This window comes from Nomascus leucogenys, chromosome 13 (genome assembly GCF_006542625.1).
Source record: "Nomascus leucogenys isolate Asia chromosome 13, Asia_NLE_v1, whole genome shotgun sequence".
In the NCBI taxonomy this organism is placed as follows: Eukaryota; Metazoa; Chordata; class Mammalia; order Primates; family Hylobatidae; genus Nomascus; species Nomascus leucogenys.
Genome location: NC_044393.1, coordinates 28,310,835 through 28,327,540, shown reverse-complemented (window position 1 = coordinate 28,327,540; position 16,706 = coordinate 28,310,835). Strand labels below are relative to the sequence as shown.

The following is a 16,706-nucleotide window of genomic DNA, read 5'->3' as shown; positions in this document are numbered from 1 at the left end:
TACTGGCTAACATGGTGAAGCCTCATCTCTACCAAAAATACAAAAAATTAGCCAGGTGCGGTGGTGGGCACCTGTAGTCCCAGCTACTCAGGAGGCTGAGGCAGGAGAAGAGAAAGGCATGAACCCAGGAGGCAGACCTTGCAGTGAGCTGAGATCACACGGCTGCACTCCAGCCTGGGCTACAGAGTGAGACTCCGTCTCAAAAACAAACAAAAAAAAGAGTGCAGTTTCTATCTGCGGTAATGAATACTTCTGGAAATGATTAGTGGCATTATTCCAACGTTATAAATGTAATAGCATTGAACTGTACACTTTAAAAATGGTCAAAAAAATGGTTAAAATGCCAAATGTGTGTGTATAAAACCACAATGAAAATAATTTTATTTCTTTAGAGTTTTTTTTTTTTTTTGAGACAGAGTCTCACACTATGTTGCCCAGGCTGGTCTGGAACTCCTAAACTTAAGTGATCATCCTTCCTTCTCATCCACTAGAGACTGCCAGGGACTACAGCACACCCCACATCACACCCTGCTGATTTTAGAATGTTTTCAGAGCATATACCAGTCACATATAAAGTAAGCAGGCTGGCTGGGTGCAGTGTCTCACGCCTGTAACCCCAGCACTTTGGGAGGCCAAGGCAGGCGGCCGATCACGAGGTCAGATCAAGACCATCCTGGTTAACACAGTGAAACCCCGTCTCCACTAAAAATACAAAAAAATTAGCCAGGCGTGGTGGTGGGTGCCTGTAGTCACGGCTACTTGGGAGGCTGAGGCAGGAGAATGGCATGAACCCGGGAGGCGGAGCTTGCAGTGAGCCGAGATTGCGTCACTGCACTACAGCCTGGGCAACAGAGCGAGACTCCATCTCAAGGAAAAAAAAAAAAAAAAAGTAAGCAGGCTACATTTCACACCTAAAATGAATCACAAACCTACATTCTGACAACAATCTTAAGATGCATTCTAATATCACAAATACTAAATACAGAGAAAAATCCTTCCTGGAATTGTTAGACACAACCAATATTCACTAAAATACTCGAGATTGGTATAACCGAACGTACTTTGTGATAAAATAAGGGGTATATGCCATAACATAAACCTTATCACCAAGCAAACATTTTGAGTCAGCTGTCATCCCTCCATAACCAAGATCTCCTCCCCCCCCAAAAAAAAAAAAAAAAAAAAAGTTGTCCATTTGCATTCTAACACAGGCTTCTCTTGTTAACAAACTAGAGTACATTGATTGGGTAGTACTGCTCTACAACGGGTTGTTGCATGAATTAAAAACCTCTTAATATGCTACTTCTCAGCCCTGGGTCCTGCCAATCCACACCCAGCCACTAAGTTTGTCTTCCAATATAGGAAATAATTTGAGTAACTCTTTTTTCTTTTTGAGACAGTCTTGGTTCTTGTCACCCAGGCTGCAGTGCAATGGCGTGATCTCGGCTCATTGCAACCTCTGCCTCCAGGGTTTAAGCAATTCTCCTGCCTCAGCCTCCTGAGTAGCTGGGATTACAGGCGCATGACACCATGCCCAGCTAATTTTTGTATTTTAGTAGAGACAAGGTTTCACCATGTTAGCCAGGCTGGTCTCAAACTCCTGACCTCAGGTGATCCGCCCACCTCAGCCTCCCAAAGTACTGGGATTACAGGAATGAGCCATCTCGCCCGGCCAAAAAACTAAAATATTAAATGCTGTCAAAGTGCAGTGTGGCTCAAGTGATCCTAACACTTCAGGAGGCCCAGGCCAGAGGATCACTTGACCCTGACAATTTGAAACCAGCCTGAGCAACATGGCAAGACCCTGTTTCTTCAAAAAATCTAAAAATTAGCTGGGAGTGGTGGCATGCACCTGTAGACCTAGCTACTCAGGAAACTGGGGAGAAAAGACTGCTTGAGCCCAGCAGGTCAAGGCTACAGTGAGCTGTGATTATCTCACTGCACTCCAGCCCCAGCAACAGAGTAAGACTCTATCTCAAAAACAAGACTGGGTGTGGTGGCTCACAACAGTAATCTCAGCACTTTGGAAGGCTGGGGCAGGTGGATCACCTGAGGTCAGGAGTTCAAAACTAGCCTGGCCAACATGATGAAACCCTATCTCTACTAAAAACACAAAAAGTAGCCAAGCGTGGTGGCCGGCTCCTGTAATCCCAGCTACTCAGGAGGCTGAGGCAGGAGAATCGCCTGAACCTGGGAGGTGGATGTTGCAGTGAGCGGCGATCATGCCATTGCACTCCAGCCTGTGACAGAGCGAGACTCCAGCTCAAAAACAAAACCAAAAAAAGGCAAAATTATTACATTTCAAACACAAGGAGAAACGACAGGACGACAGTCCTGAGAAAACTATATCAATGTTAATAAAGGCAAAGTTAAAAAAAAAAAAAAAAAGTCCTGAGAACATCCAACTCAACGTAATGAGTAGCAGTCACAGAACACAACAGCACTATACCATGCAACAGGAGGCTTTCAATACCATCAATAATCAAACTCTTAACCAAGAAAAAAATTACCTGTGATGCCTGTACTATGATTGGCACGCCTAAAACTCGTTGGCCAGTTAATCCGATTGCTAGAGGCACTGAGCTAACGTCGACGAACTCCACGTAAGCAATTCCTTTGGAACGTCTTGAATTTCTGTCAGAAATCATCCTCACATCTCGAACCTAGAAAGAAAACACAGTTGTTTGTGCAACCATCCATTGTAACGCATGTAGAATTATTTCAAGAGACATTAATGTTGAAGGATGAAGGTATTTTTAAAAATTTAATTAAAAAAGTAAATCTGTAGGACAATTCCCATATCCTATCTGTATCTCTGAACCAATTTGTGGTAACATTTATCAACTCCAATACTGTAAGAGGCAAAATGGAAACATTACCACAAACAAATACTGGTACTAAATTAAATGAAGTATTTGATGTTTAGATGTTTTTCTCTTGCAATTTCTACCTACTTGACCTCCCTAAACAGGTTAAGATTACCTTTCCTACTGTAGAGAAAAACTCTTCCAAATCCCTTGGCCGAATTCTTGCCGCCAGCTGCATACAGAAGACTGTCCTTGCATCTCTTTCCTCAGGAGTTAAATTATCAATAGGTTCCCTAATAGGAGTAAAAAATGTAAAATTAACATCATAACAGATTTTAAAATAATTTTATCTTTCTTATTTCTTCATATAGTTCAACAGTTTTTCAGGTACAGGTGGGTTTTGGTTACATAGATGAGTTCTTTAGTGGTGAATTCTGAGATTTTAGTGTACCTGTCACCTGAGCAGTATATACTGTACCCTCACTCCTTTCCCAACTCCACACCAATATTTTCATCTTTAGAAATCAGGTCTTGCTATGATGCACAAGTTGGTCTTGAACTACTGAACTCAAGCAATCCTTTTGCCCTAGACTCCTCCAAAGCGACAGCATTTCACCAGCTAGGCTAGTCTCGAACTCCTGACCTCAGATGATCCACCTGCCTTGGCCTCCCAAAGTGGTGGGATAACAGTGTGAGCCACTACGCCTGGCCTTAAATAATTCTCAAACATGCTCAGTAAACAGAGTAAGCTGTGAAACTGGTTTGTCACATTCCCAAACCCATTTTCCTTTCTTCTTTTTTTTTTTCAGAGGAAGTCTCGCTCTTGTCCCCCAGGCTTGGAGTGCAACGGCGCCATCTTGGCTCACTGCAACCTCTGCCTCCCTGAGTTCAAGCAACTCTGCTGCCTCAGCCTCCCGAGTAGCTGGAACTACAGGCGCCTACCACCCTGCCACCACACCCAGCTAATTTCTGTATTTTAAGTAGAGAGGGGGTTTCACCATGTTGGCCAGGCTGGTCTCGAACTTCTGACCTCAGGTGATCTGCCCGCCTCGGCCTCCCAAAGCGCTGGGATTACAGGTGTGAGGCACCGCACTCGGCCAACCCAAGCCCATTTTCAGTAAGATCTATTGACAAAAAATGTGCATAAAACTATTCAACGTAACTCAATTCCTTCTAAAGACTAAGGTTTACTGTTTCTTGTAATCACATCTTACATGGCATTAGCACAGAAGTCTACTGGCCTTACAATCTCAAAAAAAGTAATTTTTCTTTTCTTTTTTTGAGATGGAGTCTCACTATCGCTCAGGCTGGAGTGCAGTGGCGCGATCTCGGCTCACTGCAACCTCTACCTCCAGGGTTCAAGCGATTCTCCTGCCTCAGCCTCCCGAGTAGCTGGGACTACAGGCATGTGCCACCACGCCTGGCTAATTTTCTGTATTTTTTTTTTTTTTTGAGACGGACTTTCGCTCTGTCGCCCAGGCTGGAGTGCAGTGGCGCGATCTCGGCTCACTGCAAGCTCCGCCTCCCTGGTTCATGCCATTCTCCTGCTTCAGCCTCCCGAGGAGCTAGGACTACAGGCGCCTGCCACCACGCCTGGCTAATTTTTTTTGTATTTTTAGTAGAGACGGGGTTTCACTGTGTTAGCCAGGATGGTCTCGATCTCCTCATCTCGTGATCCGCCCACCTCGGCCTCCCAAAGTACTGGGATTGCAGGCGTCAGCCACCACGCCTGGCCCCAAAAGGGTAATTTTTCTAAAACGAGGGTCAACCAGAAGCCTGACAGTTTAATCATAGTCATAAAACATATCACCAGACCAATCACAAATGCCAGACTGATCCAAAATCAGTGTAATGGATGACTCTTTACAACAAAACCATGTAACTGTAAAGTCAAATTAAGTTTGACAATCACAAATGGCAAACTTGAAGTGAAACCCCAAATGATTCTAAATATTCTACTTTACAAATTTAGATACAGTGTCTATTAACATCATCTCTGTTACAAAATGTCAGCTAATGTTGTAAGTCATCCTTTAAGATGTAAGCCTAAACACGCTCTTTTCCATTTTTTGGACACTCTCAGGATGTACGGGGGTTGGGGTGGTCACTCCACCTGTAAGATTTGTCACAAAAGCTTTCTTTTTTTTTGGAAACGCAGTCTAGCTCCGTCACCCAGGCTGGAGTGCAGTCGTATGATCTTGGCTCATCACAACCTCTATCTCACGGGTTCAAGCAGTTCTCCTGCCTCTCTTACCTAGTAACTGGGATTACAGGCACGCGCCACCACATTCGGCTAATTTTTGTACTTTTAGTAGAGATGGGGTTTCACCATGTTGGTCAGGCTGGTCTCGATATCCTGACCTTATTGATACAGGCATGAGCCACCATGCCAGGCACAAAAGCTTTTAAGGCCATGAGTAGCGTGCAGATTGCTTGGCCCTGGATTTTCAGACCAACTGAGCAACACGGCAAAACCTTGTCTCTACAAAAAAAAGTAGAAAAATTAGCAGGGCATGGCCAGGCGCGGTGGCTCACACTTGTAATCCCAGCACTTTGGGAGGCTGAGGCGGGCGGATCACGAGGTCAGGAGATCGAGACCACGATGAAACCCCGTCTCTACTAAAAATACAAAAAATTAGCCGGACATGGTGGCGGGTGCCTGTAGTCCCAGCTACTCAGAGAGGCTGAGGCAGGAGAATGGCGTGAACCCGGGAGGCGGAGCTTGCAGTGAGCCGAGATTGCACCACTGCACTCCAGCCTGGGTGACAGAGCGAGCCTCCGTCCCAGAAAAAAAAAAAAGAAAAATTAGCAGGGCATGGTGGCTGCACCTATAGTCCCAGCTACTCAGGAGGCTAAGCTGGGTGGGACTGCTTATGACCAGCCATTAGAAACTGCAGTGAGACATGATTGGGTCACTGCACTCTAGCCTGGGTGACGAAGAGAAACCCTACCTCAAAAAAAATAAAAAATAAAAATAAAAAAACAAAAGCTTTCTAGCCGGGGGTCTCAAAAAAAATAAAAAATAAAAAAAATAACCACAATGCTACCACCTGACAAAATATTCCTTGAACCAAAATAGTAGACTGAATAAATACAATTCTTTTTTTTTTTTTGTAGACAGAGAGTCTTGCTTTGTCACCAGGCTGGAGTGCAGTGGCACAATCTCAGCTTACTGCAACCTCGCCTCCCGGGTTGAAGTGATTCTCTTGCCTCAGCATCCTGAGTAGCTGGGACTACAGGTGCGCACCACCATGCCCAGCTAATTTCTGCATTTTTTTTTTTTTTTTTTTTTTTTTGAGACAGAGTTTCGCTCTTGTTGCCCAGGCTGGAGTGCAATGGTGCAATCTCAGCTCACTGCAACCTCCACCTCTCGAGTTCAAGCGATTCTCCTGCCTCAGCCTCCCGAGTAGCTGGGATGACAGGCGCGCACCACCACGCCCAGCTAATTTTTTGTATTTTTTAGTAGAGGCCATTTGCACCATGGCCAGGCTGGTCTTGAACTTCTGACCTCAGGTGATCCGCCCACCTCGGCCTTCCAGAGTGCTGGGATTACAGGCGTGAGCCACCACGCCTGGCCTAATTTTTGTATTTTCAGTAGAGGCAGGGTTTCACCATGTTAGCCAGCCTGGTCTCAATCTCCTGACCTTGTGGATCCACCCACCTCAGTCTCCCAAAGTGCTGGGATTACAAGCGTAAGCCACCACGCCCGGCCTACAATTCTTAAGAGTAAAATAATCCATGGAAACTTCATTCAAGAACCTAGGAGTAACAATTCAAATCACTAAGACTTTTGAGATGAAACCGTTTTCCTCAAGATAGCCAAATACTAAAACTTACTGTTACAACTACTTCTCCACATGAGGCTATTTCAAATAACTCATTATTTATTAATTCCAAAGGTAAGTGTAAAGTTTGATATAACTGCTACGTTGCCAACACAAAGAAATGTTTAACACGAATATGCTAATTACCCAGATTTGATCATTACACTGTATACATGTTATCAAAACTTAACTGTATCCCATATAGATAATCATTACATGTCCATTAAAAATAATAAATGCAAAAAGTTTATTTTAATTAAAATAGGAAAATAAGATAACATTAAAATAACTTTAGGCTGGGTGTGGTGGCTCCTGCCTGTAATCCCAGCACTTTGGGAGGCTGAGGGCAGATCATGAGGTCAGGAGTTCAAGACCAGCCTGACCAACATGGTGGAAACCCTGTCTCTACTTAAAATACAAAAATTTGCCAGGCATTGTGGCACATGCCTGTACTCCCAGCTACGTGGGAGGCTGAGGCAGGAGAATCACTTGAACTCGGGAGGCAGAGGTCGCAGTGAGCCAAGATCTCACCACTGCACTCCAGCCTGGGTGACAGAGGGAGACTCCATCTCATAAATAAATAACTTTTGTGGCCGAGTGTGTTGGCTCACACCTGCAATCCTACCACTTTGGGAGGCCAAGGTGGGTGGATCGTCTGAGGTCAGGAGTTCAACACCAGGCTAGCCAACATGGTGAAATCCCATCGCTACTAAAATAAAAAAATTAGCCAGGCCATGGTGGCACATGCCCGTAATTCCAGCTACTTGGGAGGCTGAGGTAGGAGAATGGCTTGAACCCAGGAGGCAGAGGTTGCAGTAAGCCGAGACTGCACTACTGCAAGTGAGACTCTGTCTCAAAATAAATAAATAAATATATAACTGTTGCTTTTTAATTATATGAAATTAGAAGTGAAAACTACTGAAAACTCAGTAGAAATTCACTTGACTTTGAAGCACTAGAACTGCAAAAGAAAGCAAAAGCAAGATTTAATATGGTCCAAATTACTAAATATCATCAAATTTAACAGTACCATAAGCTGCAAAAGCTTTTTAAGAGCTAAAGGCTTTAAAGAAGTAAACTACCTCACAGGGCTCTTGTCTTTTCTGAATGGACTTTTGCTTCGTGAACGTCGTCTGCTGCAAAGTTAAAAAGTTTCAGAAGTTATCCAAACAAGTACAGCATGTTAGTTCCTTGAAAAACAATTTAAACAATTCAGAAGTATGTTTAAAAACCTTAATTTGATGCTATGAGGCAACCCAATCTTTCCTCGGATGGCACTGTTAAATTTTGGTCCGGAGCTAAAAAGGAAACACAAAATTACACTAGTTACAGGTTTAGGGTCTTGCTAAGATCGCATTCATGCGCTCTCCAGCAAGACTAACATTGTTTAGGCTGCTGCTTTTCCACCTCAGTTATGAAGAGGAAACAAAAATACTTTTCTCTTACTTTATCCCAGGCAAGCTGCCCTTGTATTTATCCATCCTGGACCACTGAGAGGTGCCAAGACCAAAGGTTACAGCCTCAAAATTTTTAGATTCTGAAAATGCACACACCCATTTTCAGACTTTAGGTATCTTTGTAAGCTACATATATATACAGTCTTGAGAATTAAAAAAAAAACACACACACAGACACATACATAAAAAATAAATCCCTCTGAATTTCCCTCACACCAGCAGTAACTATGGTTAACAATTTGGTGTGTATCTTTGCAGATCCTCTCTTGGGAATGTATGTGTGTACATGTACATATACAATTTTCATATACGTCTTCTTTTTGAAAGACTTCTTTTAAAAACTAAAGTGAATTCTTTAGTCATGCAACTTAGATATTTCCCCATTCACCAGTAACTCTAAGACAGCATGACACCACTTAACACACTACATACTTCAGTTGTTTGTTGCAAAATATTCCATCGTGAAGATGTGAAGGTAATTTACCAATTCCCTAGAAAAATGTTGTGAGGACATGTCACGACTAACAGAGTGTTTTCACAAAGATCATAAAGATAATTATTCTGTAATAACAGTTTTTGTGACTTTTTAAAGACCAGGCTAACTTAAAGGGACTAGCCAGTTGTCCTTAGTGCTCATCCTGCTATCTTATTCCAAAGAACAGCGAAATAAGTAAATACATCGTGGCCTGTGATCCACACATTTGAATTAGTTTTCATGAACACTATGCCTACCTACAACATGCAAGTATTTCCAAATAAAACACTTTATATTAACTTGGCCCTTGGCAATTCAGACTAATGCTGATGACTGAGAATCATTTACTGGATGTATTACAGTTCTCAAGTAATTAGTTATAAGCTATTTTTTTTCCCCTTTAATTATAAAATATTCTCAGTTATAGCCTCAAACCCAACATAAGAACTAAGTAATTTTTTAGTAAAGTTAGGCCAGGATCCCAGCAAACAAAGTCACTCAAGGGAATTAAGCTAATTCCTTTCCCCTCATTTAGTTCATCCTGGTAAAAAGAATTAACACAATCCCATTTTAAGAATGCTCAGAATCTTGATAAATGGGACAAAAGCAGAGAATTTCCTAACATTGTACAGCATTCGAAATTAAAATAGCATTGTGGTCCCATCTTCAGCTATTAAAAAGTTAATGAAATAAGCAGCTTGGAGGAACCCAGCATCACGGAGTTTAATTCTTTTTATATTAAAGATAAAAGAGCCAGAATCAGAATTCATGTAATACCAAAACATTTCATGAATCCATTAAGTCCTCTGAGCACTTTACATTTTCTTCTCACTCATTACTCATTAATAGTGTATCTGAAACTTGTTATCTCCTTAAAAGGTTAGAAAACAAATGCTTAGTTTATGGGGTTAAGTATCTTGCCCAAGTGATTCAGGTCTGTTTGTCTTTGAATTCCATCCTTAACCATTCAAATCTTAAAGTTAGAAGGGTTATTTTTAATATATCCCAGAGTTTACAGCACTGTTTATTAAGAGGAATTAATCTCATAAAGCATTAAAGATTGCTAGATGCAATCCTTAGAATTGTACGTGGTTAATAATAAATTTGTTTCCAACTTTAAATATCCACATCCAAACTTCCAGTGATCTATCTTCAAAACACTTTTAGTTTGAAATACTTTTTACTATTATTAACAAACCTTAAATACAGATGAGCCCAAAAAAGGATCTTTATCAAGGAGCATACACAACAAATTCACAACTGGCCTGACATTTCAGCTGAAAACAGCCACAGTGACAAAGACTTTTTACTTACTGTTAACTAATTATACTTGTGTAACTTAGTATTCATCAGAACTGTACAATTTTAATATGTATTTAGCAAATACCATAACAGCCCAGACATTTGTTAAGCTTTGTCAGGTATTTGGGCATTACAATGTCATCTTTTTCAAGCACTCTAGTGCTTTCATCCAGTTTGCATTGATCGGCATACAATTTAGAAACTTTGATAGTTTAACAGAAAATAATCAGTATGCCTAGTAAAAGCAAATTTTTACTTATTTGTCTATGCACTGTATTTTCACTTTACTAGTATTCAATGCCAATATCCTTAATTCAAAACTTTTTAACCAACCATTAAAAAAAATAAAATTTCACAATTCAAATCACTCAAGTTAAACTGCTATCTGAATACCCAGAGAATAACCCTCAAACCAAAATCATAACTAGAGTTACATACTAAGGACTTCTGTAGCGGCCTCTAAATCTTCGATCTCGACTTCTTGAGCGGCTCCGTCGCCTCTCTTTGCTTCTACTTCGCTTTCTTTCACGGCTTTTGCTCTTTTTCCTTTCTCTATCTCTACTTCGCTTCCGTTCCTTACTTTTGCTTCTCTTTCGTTCATGACTACGACTTCTGCTCTTGCTTTTTTTCCTCCTGAGAAGAAAAAAACTCACCATTATCATTCCGGCTTAAGAACCCACCCAAATATACTACCTTTTATGGCCAGAATCATGTTTTTATCCTTTCATAAATTTCTTTGGCTAGTTTTACTATGATACAATGGTACACAATCATACTTAAAAAAATCCTGTAATCTCAGCACTTTGGTAGGCCGAGGCAGGCAGATCACAAGGTCAGGAGTTCAAGACCAGCCTGGCCAACGTGGCGAAACCCCGTCCCTAATAAAAATACAAAAATTAGCCGGGCATAGTACTGTGCGCCTGTAGTCCCAGCTACTCGGGAGGCTAAGGCAGAATTGCTCGAACCCGGGAAGCGGAGGTGCGGTGAGCCAAGATCCCGCCACTGGTACTCCAGCCTGGGCGACAGAGTAAGACTGTCTAAAAAAAGAAAAAAAAATTGCTACATATGGTAAACAATATCCCTTTTCCTTATATTAACATTACTGAAAATCAGCAGACAAGACATTATTTGAAAGACACCATCCTCTAAGAGTAGGAACTGCAATTATCTCCTGAGTTAGCTACAGCTTTAACAAGGAAAAGGGCTTGTTGGCAAATACAAATCAAAATGTGAACCTTTAAACAGTCTGTCATACAACAGGCCAACAAAAGCATTACCGTAATCCGCAAGATACATTAATAAAACAAACTTACAATAGAATATGTTCACATTCAAGTACTAGTACCAGTTCATTTATAAAAATTTTCATCAAATATAGTAATTTACCATTAAGTCAATTTTGCCCCCATTTACATATGGAAATATTTAATACGTTCAAAGTGTCACATAGACATCAACATTTTGGTTTTCATGGGCAAAACCGTAATGACAAAGGACAATAAGAACTAATGCAGGCCAGTGCAGTGGCTCACGCCTGTAATCCCAACCCTTTGGTAGGCCGGGGCAGGCAGATCACTTGAAGTCAGGAGTTTGAGACCAGCCCAGCCAACATGGTGAAATCCCCTCTGTGGTGAAATCCCCTCTACCAAAAACACAAAAATTAGCCAGGCCTGGTGGTGCATGCCCGTAATCACAGCTACTTGGGAGGCTGAGGCAAGAGAACTGCTTGAACCCAGGAGGTGGAGGTTGCAGCAAGCTGAGACCATGTCATTGCACTCCAGCCTGGGCAAAAAAGAGCAAAACTCCATCTCAAAAAACAAACAAACAAACAAACAAACAAACAAAAACTCCAAGTGTGGTGGCTCACACCTGTAATCTCAGCACTTTGGGAGGCTGAGGCAGGCAGGTCACCTGATGTCAGGAGTTCAAGACCAGCCTGGTCAATATGGTGAAAACCCATCTCTACTAAAAAATGCAAAAAGCAGTGGGTCGTGGTGGCACAGGCCTGTAGTCCCAGCTACTGTGGAGGCTGAGGCAGGAGAATCGCTTGAACCTGGGAGGCGGAGGTTGGAGTGAGCCGAGATCACGCCACTGACTGTACTCCAGAGCAAGACTGTCTCCAAAAAAAAAAAAAAAAAAAAAAAAAGAAAAGAAAAAGAACTAACGTATTAAAATACATTTTGACACTTCTAGACTTTAATTAGACTTTAATGTCACCATTTCAAATACTTCTTAAAGTTACAATGAATACACCAGAAAATGGAGTATGCTATTTTTAAGCTAGTTTATAGAAGCCTGTGGGATGCAATCAAAACCAATGATCAACTTGACCTTCACAGATCTTTTTAAAATCTCAAACTAAAAACCAAAAAAGCCGAACATATCTTTCTGCTCACTTCCATAGTCTTCACAGTGTACCACCCGTTCACAATTAAATCTTATGATCTATACCTCTGTGTCATCACCCAAATTTTAGAGGTGCCTTCAGATATTTCAATATAAACTGAAAGACATTGCAAAATCAATTTATTCCACTAAAATGTCAATTTGCAGTGGCTTAATGATTAAACATTTTGACAATTCTGTATCATTATCTGGATATGTAATTGTTTATTTCTTATCAAAGCAAAGTTACATATCACAAGAACAACTGAGGTCTGCCTCAGAGAACCTGTAAGCAGGTCATCTTTAGAGTGCATTGAAAATAGAAAATGAAGACACCCACCTTCTGGAATCTTGAAACCCACACTCCAATCACAAGGAGATGTAGAGCTTTCCAAGGAGGCAGAAAGTTTGTCTAAAATTTCAAGATAATCCACCTGACTGTCAGAAATGTATATGCCAGTAGCACATGACAGAAAATTAGGCTACACTCTTTATACAGAACTCATCAAAGCCACGCCCAGATGGGCAACAGGTAACACTCCAATTTTGTTGCCTGAAAAACCTAACACTATCTCTGCGACACTATTCTAACTACAGAATTCTGTGAGATTTCTAAAACCAGAAGTCCTAAATATATTCAATTAGGGGACAAGGTAAAAAGTAACTCCATCCCCCTCAAAAACAAAGTTTTTGTTCTGCTCACAGATGGGCTATAGCAAGAGAGGCAACCAACCTATTTACCTCTCATAGGACCCAAAACTTATTCTGCCAAAAGAAAATACTTGAAAATTGGAGAGCTAATTTTAACTTAAAATCTTCTAGGACTTTTTGTAAAGTCCCCACCCACATCTGAAGGCAACCCCAGGCAGGTAAAAAGACAGCAACATACTAAGACATTCAGAAAATACAATCTTTTGCATAAAATCCCAGAGAAAACTATAAGGGTACAAAAAACCGGTATATTTCCAGCTTCAAAGAGCATTTATTACATTAACTAAAGAAGGGTTATTGAAATCCACACTAATAGTCAAATCCTGTTACAACTTAAAAGGGACTTTCCAAAGTCTTTAATGGCAGTGAAATTTTGTACTGAACATCACTGAAGTAAATGGTCCACTGGGCTGGGCCTTTGGACTTTTTGGTTATATGGCCTCTGCAGTAAAGGTGTTTTGCTATAACTGGATTTGACCTCTTCCATGTAAGAAGATCTAAATTTTAAATGCAAAGTATTCTGGAAAATAAGAAAAAAAATAGAAAAGTCATTTATTCCAAAATTTATAGATAATCCACACCACAGTAGCCAATATATTTCAACTGTGTCATTTTAATGTTATCTTTTATTGAGCAATTCTCTAAAGAGCTTAACGGAATGGACGCTGATTTAGACTTTGCAAAACTGGTTACTCTAACAAATAATATTCCCATGAGGGCAAGCTCAAGCACTTAGGATGCATACCTTGACGTATGCAAAAACTCAGGTTTACAGCTCTTCAGAAAATAGGTTGACAAAAAGTCTGTGTCACAATAAAACTTTGTTCCTTTTACTATTCTAGGATACTATGAAGTGTATGTTAAGAATTAGAATTACACAATTAAAAAAATTTATACTCAAGTCAACTGTTTCTCAGAACATACCGTTTTTCTACTACCTAACAAACTACAGCTCAATGTGGCTTTTAAGACAATGAAGTTTTAGAATGAAAAATGCAACATGGCACTTTCCTTTGGTTAAGAAATTTAATTTAGTACTAAAGGTTTAAAGCAGAGTGTTTTGTATGTTTTATATCTATTCCTAAATACAAAAATTTTCTTCCAGGTAACTTTAAAATTAATTTGAAATATAAAGTTCCTTCAGAAAATCAAGAGTCCTGATTGAACAAGGAAATCATTTATTTATCACCTATAATTGACGAGAAGTCTAACTGGAAAGTATTTTAAAATTACCAAAGTGTTTTGAAAGGATCTTCCCTTAGACAATCTCATGGTTAAAGAAAAATGTCCATTCTTCTATTTAGTCCTGTGGTTCTCTACATTAGATAAAGGCCACCGAGTATCACACACGGAGAGCTTGATGCTCAGCTTCCTTGTAAAAGCTTGTGCCGTTAATCAGCTTATACACAGGATAAAAACAAGTAGACACCGGAAATGACCTTAGTGGCAAAGAGCGACATGAGAGAATGGTACAGTAACGAAGGTCTGTACCCAAAAGTGTATGTTCTTTTTTTTTTTTTTTTTTTTTTTTTTGAGACGGAGTCTTGCTCTGTCCCCCAGGCTGGAGTGCAGTGGCGCGACCTCGGCTCACTGCAAACTCTGCCTCCCGGGTTCACGCCATTCTCCTGCCTCAGCCTCCCGAGTAGCTGGGACTACAGGCGCCTGCCAACACGTCCGGCTAATTTTTTGTATTTTCAGTAGAGACAGGGTTTCACCGTGTTAGCCAGGATGGTCTCGATCTCCTGACCTCGTGATCCGCCTGCCTCGGCCTCCCAAAGCGCTGGGATTACAGGCTTGAGCCACCGCACCCGGCCAAAAGTGTATGTTCTTATCCTTCTGGCACTTGAAGCAAAATCTTTAGCCACTCGGCCTGACCCCTAAATTGGATAATTTATGTCAATTTATATGGATACACCTTCCTGGGTTTTCTTTTGATTAGAGAATTGCAAAATAAAAACATTAGGAAACCATTACTGTGGCAGAAAGTCCAAAACCAGATGACATAAACCATACCTCTAGCTGGTTGCCTCAGATTCCACATCAAGACTAAACCCGACCTGATCCCTACAATTTCTTGTGATTGGTGAGGAACTATAAATGACTCCCATCCAAGCATATACCAGAAAAAAGGAGCACATTTTCTACAAATTATATCATTTTTAATGCATTACCACATTATATTAGGGGAACTACAAAAAAAAATATTGGCTTAGCAAGCCCTGAATAATATTATATAAAATTTTCTCATCTATTTTATGAAATTTTATCAACCTACCTAACACAGTTGTAGTGAGAATGACTGACGTACTTACTATGAAGCATTTAGGGATCTTAGGAGGAAAAGAGCCAAAATCAAGTAAGTGGCTATTTTTCTCTCATTTTTCATTAATATAAGGTCGTAAGTATGACAGATTTTTATGTTTGTTTTGAGACGGAGTCTTTATGTTTGTTTTGAGACGGAGTCTCGCTCTGCCTCCAGGCTGGAGTGAAATGGCACAATCTCAGCTCACTGCAACCTCTGCCTCCCAGGTTCAAGCGATTCTCCTGCCTCAGCCTCCCGGGTAGCTGGGACTACAGGCGTGCACCACCACGCCCAGCTAATTTTTGTATTTTTAGTAGAGACAGGGTTTCACCACGTTGGCCAGGATGGTCTCTATCTCCTGACCTTGTGATCTGCCCGCCTGAGCCTCCCAAAGTGCCGGGATTACACGTGTGAGCCACCGCGCCAAGCCCAGATTTTTTTTTTAAGACGGAGTCTCAGCTGGGTCCATGGCTCACGCCTGTAATCCCAGCACTTTGGGAGGCCGAAGCAGGCGGATCATGAGGTCAAGAGATGGAGACCATCGTGGCCAACATGGTGAAACCCTGTCTCTACTAAAAACACAAAAATTGGCTGGGCATGATGGCTCATGCCTGTAATCCCAGCACTTTGGGAGGCTGAGGCAGGTGGATCACGAGGTCAGGAGTTGAAGACCAGCCTGGCCAGGATGGTGAATCCCCACCTCTACCAAAACTACGAAAATTAGCCAGGTGTGGTGGCAGGCACCTGTAATCCCAGCTGCTCGGGAGGCTGAGGCAGAAGAATGGCTTAAGCCCAGGTGGCAGAGGTTGCAGTGAGCCAAGATTGCGCCACTGCACTCCAGCCTGGGCAACAGAGCAAGACTCAGTGTCAAAAAAAAAAAAAAAAAAAAAAAAGGCCAAGCACGGTGGCTCACGCCTGTAATCCCAACACTTTGGGAGGCCACGGCAGGAGGATCATGAGAGGTCAGGAGATTGAGACCATCCGGGCTAACACGGTGAAACCCCCCTCTACTAAAAATACAAAAAAAATTAGCCAGGCGAGATGGCGCGCGCCTGTAGTCCCAGCTAATTGGAGGCTGAGGCAGGGGAATCGCTTGAATCTGGGAGGCGGTGGTTGCAGTGAGCCGTGATCGAACCACTGCACTCCAGCCTGAAAGACACTGCCAGACTCCATCTCAAAAGAAAAAAAGAAAAAATCAAAGAATCACTTGAATCCGGGAGGCGGAGGTTGCAGTGAGCCCAGACTGTGCCACTGCACTCCGGCCTGGGCTACAGAGTGAGACTCGGTCTCAAAGGAAAAGAAGAAAAAAGTGGATCTCGTCATCTGTTACCTAAGACTTTTCGTACACTGTTTTCTATACTAGTCTATAGTAGAGTTCTACTGAGTCACTCATCTTACCCAAATAACGTGTACAAATATATTCATAATTTCCAAAATCCCACC

The 16,706-nt window shown here is 41.5% G+C and overlaps 1 protein-coding gene across 5 annotated transcripts in view; it reads right to left on the bottom strand.

Annotated features, from left to right (window-relative positions):
• The window catches only part of RBM39 (RNA binding motif protein 39), a 41,367-nt gene that overhangs the window by 20,504 nt on the left and 4,157 nt on the right, over nt 1–16,706 (bottom strand). For 3 of the 5 annotated variants that reach the window (XM_030826528.1, XM_030826525.1, XM_030826526.1), the window contains 5 exons: nt 10,304–10,498; nt 7,864–7,929; nt 7,714–7,767; nt 2,983–3,100; nt 2,511–2,663 (listed from right to left, as the gene is read on the bottom strand). In XM_030826528.1, coding sequence (XP_030682388.1) covers nt 2,511–2,663; nt 2,983–3,045 — 216 coding nt within the window. In that variant the 5' untranslated portion in view covers nt 3,046–3,100; nt 7,714–7,767; nt 7,864–7,929; nt 10,304–10,498. Of the gene's footprint in view, nt 1–2,510; nt 2,664–2,982; nt 3,101–7,713; nt 7,768–7,863; nt 7,930–10,303; nt 10,499–12,590; nt 12,663–16,706 lie in introns of all 5 variants that reach the window. The other 2 variants (XM_030826529.1, XM_030826530.1) reach the window with 1 other exon arrangement.